General features: G+C 41.8%; 1 protein-coding gene across 1 annotated transcript in view; it reads right to left on the bottom strand.

The window, feature by feature from the left end:
- Positions 1-8,690, bottom strand: part of LOC101857279 (paired box protein Pax-3-B) — a gene marked incomplete at its 3' end in the record, with an annotated part of 41,356 nt that overhangs the window by 558 nt on the left and 32,108 nt on the right. The window contains 2 exon segments of the mRNA XM_013087981.2: positions 277-412; positions 1,848-2,032. Of these exon segments, the coding sequence (XP_012943435.1) occupies positions 277-412; positions 1,848-2,032 (321 nt within the window).

Raw genomic sequence — 8,690 nt, 5'->3', positions numbered from 1 at the left:
ACTACTACTACTACTACTACCACTACCACTGCTACTACCACTACCACTACCACTACCACTACCACTACCACTACCACTACCACTTCAGGTATATAAACATACATAATAACATGCCAGCATATAAACATACAAATAACACGACAGTATAAAAAACATACATAATAACACGACAGTGTATAAACACACAAAATAACATGACTGTATAAACACACATAATGACATGACAGCATATATACATACGTAATAACAGGACTTAATTAATACACCAGTTCTTACAGGCCGCAGGGTGTAGACCATGTGACGTGCTGGATGTCTGAGGCAGTTGCGGAAGCTGCAGGAATGTGTTGATGGCGGACAGTTGGTTACTTCCGACCTGCTTTCTCCAGCGCGCTCTTCTGTTGCTGAACCACACCTGTGAAGAGACAGTTCACGTAGTTTTGTTACTAGACTTTTTTATTATTTTTTTTGTCATGAATCAAGTGATAATTCACCTCTTTTTGTTATACTTTGAATTAATAAAATGGCGTTTCTAGTAGGCCTACTTTTTGTTATTTATTGTTTTGTTTGTTTTTGCTATAATAAAGTGGTTATTCGCGGTTGTTGGTTTTTTGGGTTGTTGTTGTTTTTGTTTTTTAGGTGTTTTTTTGGAGTGGAGGTTTTGTTGTTTTTGTTGGGGATTTTATTAATAAGGTGATGATTCACCTACTTTTGCTATTTGAATTAATAAAGTGATGATTCACCTACTTTTGCTATTTGAATTAATAAAGTGATGATTCACCTATTTTTGTTATTTGAATTAATAACGTGAAAATTATTCACTTTTTTTTGTAATTTGAATTAATAATGTGACAATTTACTTACATTTGTTATTTGAATTAAAAGTGAGATAGATCACGAAGGTTTTTTAAAATTTGAATTAACAAAGTGACTATTCAAGTACTCTTGCTATTTGAATTTGTTAAGTAAAATGTCTGTGTAAGTGTTTGACACCCCTTTCAACATTGTTAGGTTATTTAAAAGGCGGAATTCCGTATTTGAAACCCATTTTTATTAAGACTGTTTGAATTTGTGCTATAACTAATTAATCTTTGCCGTATCTTATCTGTCGTAATTTACCTTTTTTTTGTCCTATCATATAGTAACTTAATCCTCTTTTCTCGTGTTATTTTATCGGGGGGGGGGGGGGGGGGGTCAACCTAACTGGTCTTAACTTCACGTTTTGTTTTGACCTATTCTATCTCTTCATATTTTACCATGTTGCAACATACCGTATTACTTCTATCTTTTCCTATCTAATTTTCTTATTTCATCTGACCCTACTTTACAGCGTCTCATCTAAACACTTTGTTGGTTTTTTTAACCTTATCTTATATATCATCTTATCGCAACTCCTTCCAACACCTACATGTGCCCTCAGCTTAATGAGCGGTGTCCATATTTCATCCTCTCTTATCTTATCCCATTTTATCTCATCCTATCTTTTCCTATTATCCTATATTTTCCTGTTTTGCCCTATGTTATCTCCTCCCAACAATACGTACCTGTACCCTCACCCTTGTGAGCTTGGTTCTTATCTTATCTTATCTTATTTTGTCTTATCTTATCATGTCGTGTCTTACTTATCTTGTCGTGCCTTATCGTACCTTTTCGTACCGAGTTTTATCTTGTCTTGTCTTGTCTTATCTTACCTAATCGTATCTTATCTTATCTTCTCTGATCTGATCTGATCTGATCTGATCTGATCTGATCTGATCTGATCTGATCTGATCTGATCTGATTTGATCTGATCTGATCTGATCTTATATTATCTTACACACCCCCACCCCGCTCCCCCAAGCACCACCCACCTGTACTCTGGCCTCCGTGAGCTTGGTCCTCTGTGCCAGCTCCTCCCTGGTGTAGATGTCCGGATAGTGGGTCCTCTCAAACGCCCTCTCCAGGTCCTCCAGCTGCTCGTTACTGAACGACGTACGGCTACGTCTCTGCTTACGCTTAAGCTCCAGGCCCGGCTCGGACTCACAGTCGGAGTAGTCTGGAGAGTACAGTAAGGGCGCTACGTTAGTTCGGTTGGTAGTATGCTGGATTACTATGGAGAGGATGGTTGTTGTTTGAATCCTACACTGGACGTTTCTGAACTTGCGTCGTTTTGTGGAGTTTTCAAGGCTCTTGACCCATTTGGTTCGGTCCTATCGGAGACGGGAGTTAAATTCGTTGGTCCCACCTCTTACATAACATAATAGCGTTGATAGGGGCGTCTGTTTGCTATGTTGTGGCATCCCTCCTAGTTAAGGTAGGCTCTGAAAAACAGGGTCGAAACAGCCCGCCTCCTAAATGATTTATACTGTGTAGATAAGGGCGTAAAACATCACTGCCCGTATTCAATAATTGCATCACAGAGGAAGTTTGAAGCTAATTAATGAACATGTTTCCTGGCACAACATCGAGCAGGGTATTCCGAAAAGTACAGGTTGGATTTAGAGTGCCCGTACCAAGTAAAGTTGAGCCTCCCCTTTTGAACTGCTTGACCTCGTTCGCAGCACCCACCTTCGCCGAGACGAGCGGTTTTTTTGTTTTGCTTTGTTTTGTTTGTTTGTTGTTGTTGTTTTGGGTTTTTTTGGGGGGTGTCTCATTTGGGTTGCTGTTACATGTTTGTATCACATGAACAGGAAACAGAGCGCGGTAATGTCGTGATGTGTGAAAATGACTTTGTGAAAAAAAGGGGAGGGGGGTAAATTTACCTTGTTATTTTAGTTTAGGCGGTACGTCTCAACTCAGTGCTTGTCGTCAACTGTTTTTTTTTCCAGCCAGCGCCCACTTTTGTCGCGTTTATGTGGCTGAAATTTCCGACTCACTCATTTGCATATGTTTCCAAACCGGCATTAGATAATACTTGTCGCCGCCAGAATCAACAAATTGCACACTAGCGGCCTCTACAGTCCATGTCGACAAGCACGCAGTATCTTAACTGATTGTGTTTTTGACAAGTTTCTGCTATTTTGTCTTTTTTCCCCTTTTTTTCTAACTTTATTTTACGTTTTCCAAGCTGTGATTACTTTGTAGTGGTCTTTGTCTGACACCAGTACGTGATGCGAGTGTGACCCGTATCATACTGCCAGATATTAGATAACTTGGGGTGCTTCTTATTTTTTTCTTTTTTTTAAATTGGTAAGTGTTTTACGGCACTCACAACTGCATAAGGACATATGAGCGCGCGGGACACATTAAGCATTTTCAGTCGGTAGGAAATTTTGAATTTTGCCCAGGTGGCGGCCGAAGCCTATTCTTATCGATTTTGGACCTCCAAGGAATTTTAACGTGCGCAACTTGCACACCGGACCTCCGAGATTTTTCATCCTTGTCCGAGAAGGATAGGTGTAGATCTTTCCTAACAGAAGATCAGGAGTGTGGACGAAAGACAGCAGAAAGAAGGAGCCAAGGAGAAGCAGTAGAAAGGTTGCAGAACGAGTCAGGAGCCCAGACAGGGGGCAAAGAAGGTGAGGGGGTGGGGGCAGAAAGTGGACACGAAAGCAGACGACAGAACATTGCTAGAGAGCAGGAAAGGAGGTGAAAGGAGACAATTTTAGAGAATAAAATATTTTGGGCGCTACCCGGATTCGAACCCGGGACCTTTGAATGAGAGGTGAAAACCTTAACCTCTAGGCCATGAGAGCCCCCTGGGTTTGTTCTGTTGTCGTTTTTGTTGCTGCTTTTCACGTATTTCTTCTTCTGGTTTATTTTGTTTGTTTGGGAGGGGGCGGTTGTTGCTATATTGGTTTGTTTGGTTGTTTATTTGTTTGTCTATTTGGTTGGGTGGTTGGTTGGTTGGTTGGTTGGTTGGTTGGTTGGTTGGTTGGTTGGTTGGTTGATGTTTTTTGTAGGGGTCTTGGGGGTGGATTAACAAAGATTAAGAAAATGAGTTAGTAGCTACTTGAAAAAAACGTGCAAAGAGTAACAGGTAAACGAAACTTTGTTCTGGCCCTGTATAACACAGACAGGTAGATACTGTGGCTCAGGAGATCCTGGCACATGAAATGCACCACAGGAGTCCGAGGAACCTTCCCCTCAGAATGGTAAACAAAAGTGCACAGTGCTCTACCTGCGTGGTCTGATGAGTCCCTACGCCTAGAGATTGTGTCGAGTGGAAGAATATCGAGTGTCTTGTACCGGTACTACCCCTGGTGATTGAGGTATACCATCATTGTAAATGAAGTATTAATAGAGGTAGATTTATAGCCTTTCCTCTCTTGACAAAATAAGGAGAATGGTTAGGATCTTGGTGTCTTATTTTGAAACAAAGCTGTTAATTTCTTTAACTTTATCTCCAGATGGACCTGTTACTTCGTCAAAAGAATTAAGTGTTAATTACCTTTGTTTTGATAATATGAACAGAATTTATAATAATGTATTGTAAAAATAAAACATGAGAATAAATTTGAAGGATAGCCAGTTTTCTATAAGGTTTTACTCGTAGAATGCAAATGTACCACAAAGCTCTGGTTCTACCACGCTCTATGTCGTTTAAATTATGTGTGGGTTGGAAATTCACACCCTTGTTAGATCGCCCGTTAAAGACGTACCTCTGACTGCGCTGTGGGATTCCAGTGCATGCTTGTCGTCAACTTCACGCTATGGAGCAAGAGTCCCATCGTAACGCGATAACAGGAAATGTTTAGTGAAAATAATGAGTTTGTTAGGGGAATATTCGAGCCCACAAGACAATTTAAAGCTGGCCCTCTGCAATAAAAATGGCTTAAACTCGGTGTTACAAAAAAAACCCAACTCATAAAATGCACAACGGGAGTCCGAAGATTCTCGTCCTTGTACTGGAGAAGAAGTATACATGGGGATATCTCCGCATAGTCTCACGGCTTTGGGCGATTGCGTTGACTGGAGGAATATCGTGTTTCTTTTCGGAGATATTCTTCCAGTTAGTCATGGCCATTGCTCGTCTAAAGAAGGCATATGATAATTGTTGTTTGATGGCCTTCCCTCCTGGGACAAAATCAGAGATTTGAGGCATATAATGGCTCTGTTTGAGCCTCTACGCCACAAAGCGAATTCAAAGCAGATGAGATCGTTATGCAGTTCTTATATGCAAATGTCGTTTTCGTAGATGATATTACTACCCGTTTCCTAACCGTCTGGAAAAGCCGATTTGCATCTTATGCCCATATAAACGATGTATTCGCCCTAAACTTTGACGTTGAGTAACTTTGCGGAATGCCAAATTACAACACATTTTTTGATTCAAGAAAGGATGCTACTTTAGTTTCACCCTTATTTCGAGGACTATTAACTTCACAGGAAAAAGCTGGTCTTGGATAATTTGGGCTGCTCGTTAGAATCGTCAGCAGTTTTAACCTCTCATACCAAAGTGCTGGGGTCAGTTCCAGGTTCGTGCAAATCGGTCAGTGGATTTCTACTACCGGGGGGGGGGGGGTTCTAAGCTTATCCCCCGCTTATGGTCCAAAAGTACGTCTGTTCTTATAGCTAGTCTCTTCCAATACAGATGAAAAGTTCGGTAGTACAGTGGACATTCTTATAAAACGTGGAAATTATTACCCTAAAAGAAAAGGCCAGCCACATAAGAAAGAATTCTTAATCAAGGTTGGCGCCTAAACCCTGGTCGGAATAAACAGTTGGGGAATTATTGGGGCTGGGAACATTTTAATATGAAACTAGGATACTTGATACTATTTTATATTGATATAACTGTCAGTTCAAGAGCCTACAGTTTACAACATCTGAGATCTCGTGAAAGCAGAAGAACAAGAGCAAAAATAACAACAAGAACAACAAGAACACCAATAACAAGAGTAAAACAACAACAACAATAATAACAATAGCAGCATCGGCAACAACAACAACAGTAGCAGTAGCAGTAACCCTAACAAGAACTACAACAACAGCTAGATTTAATTAAATGAATTAAGAATCCCTTACTTTCTCACGGATGGTGCGTGAGAAATGAACGACACTGCGAGTCTCACACAAGGAAGGTATCAAAGTGAAGGGGGAAAAGTGCAATAAGACACTGTCTGAGGCTTTTCTCATTTTTGAATCAAAATTGCTAATCGACCAGCATCGTAAGCGTTGGCTACAACCTGCCTCTATAATATACCCCAATAAATTTTAATTTATTTGAGCCCTATGTATTGACTTCCAGTGTCAGTGGTGTCAATGTTAGGCTCCTCGTCGTCACATGCGGCAGGTGTCAGTTCAATTCTGGTGTGAGGAGGTTTTCTTGTCGTGTATCTCCATCTGCCTGCTGTGATGTTGCATCCTTCTATGCGCCCTAGGTTGGCCCAGACAGGCAAGGTCGGAGCATCTCACCTTCTAAATGACCAAAATTGTGTCGATAGAGACGGAACAACATGTATCATTCATATTTATTACTCTGTATGTTTCCTAGAAAGTTGAGATTATTTCAGAATCCTATCAGGTTTGCTGGGGTAATGATAAAGACTGTAAAGCACACGCGGCTTCCTGTTGAGCAGGAATTTGCGTTTTTATAAATTATGCTATTTATTATTTTTTATTATTGACTTTATACTCTCTCTCTCCCTCTCTCTCTCTCTCTCTTTCTCTCTCTCTCTCTCTCTCTCTCTCTCTCTCTCTCTCTCTCTCTCTCTCTGGATACATGTAGGTGGACGGCAAAAAAATGTTAGCCTCTTAAATGTGGCAAAAAGAGGTATAGGCTATAAAAAAAAGGTTGACAAGCGCTTGTCTGGTCCTCTGGGCAAACTCGTGTACGGGGGCTCTCGTGGCCTAGAGGTTAAGGTGTTCGCCTCTCATTCAAAGGTCCCGAGTTCGAATCCGGGTAATGACGGAAAAAACTTCTTCTCTAAAATTGTCCCCTTTCATCTTTTTTCCTTCTCACTTGCAATATTCTGTCGTCTGCTTTCGTCTCCACTTTCTTCGCCCACCCCCTCACCCTCTTTGTCCCCTCCACTGGGCTCCTGACTCCTTCTGCAGCTTTTCTACTGCAACAACTCCTTGGCTCATTCTTACTGCTGTCTTTCAGCCACACCCTTGATCTTCTGGTAGGAAAGTCCTACACCTAGCCTTCTCGGACAAGGTCCTGAGTGGAAGTTGCGCACCTTAAAGATCCCTTGGTGGTATAAAATCGATAAGAGTAGGCTTCGGCCGCCATCTGGGCAAAATTCTAAATTCCTACCAACGCGCTCATATGACCTTATGCAGTTGCGAGCGCCGTAAAACATTTACGAAAAAAACACACAAAAACTCGGGTATCACTGTGACAACCAAGACTCCCCGTAAGCACTAGCAAGTTCAACGATAGCTGAAAAGTAAGAACTTTGAATGTTAATTTGTTGTAAACATTTTATTCTCCATTCCAAGAGGCTAAAACACGGTCGAGCCTGCTCTGACGGCCACCTGTATAAGACAATGGCCTGTAAAAACGACCACTTCCCATTTCCTCTTCCCTCAAGTTTTTATACATGTACATTATAATGACCCTGTATAAGATGACCATCTGTTTAAGACGGCCACTTTTCTTCTCGACAATAGGTGGCCATCTTTGACAATTTCCACTGTATTTTGAGGGCGGGTCACTCCGTCCTGTCGAGCCTGCAAGGAGGAGGACGAAACTATGGACTATGTGTTCCTGAGATGTCCCGCCAACTATCGTTCCGTCTGCTGGGACATTTCAGTAACCCACTTTCAGCACTTTTTAAGGACCCCCTGGCAAGTGTTGAGTTCCTGCGTGCTGTCGGCATCGCTGACCGTTTATGACGCCACAGCGCCAGAAGAAAGAGAGAGAAAGAGAGAGAGGGGGGGGGCGGGTCACGTCAACTATATATGCACAACTCAGATAATTTAGGAGGCAGGCTGCTTCGATCCACCTATTAGGGTCAATACAGGCAAAGCAAGATATACAGCACTCCAACAGAGAGCCGGAGGTACGCGATAAGAATAACGTCCACAAGCGAGAATCAAACTCTCGTCTTTTACATCAAAGTCAAGATGCTGAACCATTATATCGCTTTTTTACTGTACGTAGGTGATTTTCCGCCGCCATCAATACAGCTTAGATCATTTAGGAGACGAGCTGTCAATGCCAACCCGGGGTGAGAGAGATACAACATCCGAACAGAACGACCGAGATACTCGATAAAAATGTTCTCCCCACTCGGGAATTGAACTCGGGTCTCCTGCGTGTGACATCGAAGCGCCTAACCGCTACACCACAGACGCCGGTTCACGGACTCTGTTATGGACTATTAACCCCTTCACTGCCAGGCCCAGGAATTGAGGAATGGAGCAGGTCTGGTGGTAAAAGCGCATCCCTGCATCAATGCTTAGCTTTAGTAAGAGTTTTAAGGCGCTTGCAACACAAATCTAATAGGTCAAAAAAGTACGAAAGATAAGAAGAGTTACAAGAAAATAACATGCAAGGACAATAGACTTTAGTCAGGAAAAAAGGATCCGATTCATTGTGGGCTTAAGCAAAGAAGTTTAGTATAATGTCGATTTCCCAGCTCATGACTCTCAACCGACAGCCCAATGGCCGTCAACACTCTCGACCTCACAAAGAAAGCGACTGTGCCCTGCACACTCCCAAATTCTTTATTTTTTTCCTTAACCACTCGAATTCGGTGGATTCGGTCAAGAAAAACGAATTACCTGCCTTTTGTGATTTTTTTTAAAATATGATGATAATAATA

Source organism: Aplysia californica, unplaced genomic scaffold, assembly GCF_000002075.1.
Source record: "Aplysia californica isolate F4 #8 unplaced genomic scaffold, AplCal3.0 scaffold00666, whole genome shotgun sequence".
NCBI lineage: Eukaryota > Metazoa > Mollusca > Gastropoda > Aplysiida > Aplysiidae > Aplysia > Aplysia californica.
Note: the sequence above shows the minus strand (reverse complement) of the source record. Positions and strands in the feature narration are given on the sequence as shown.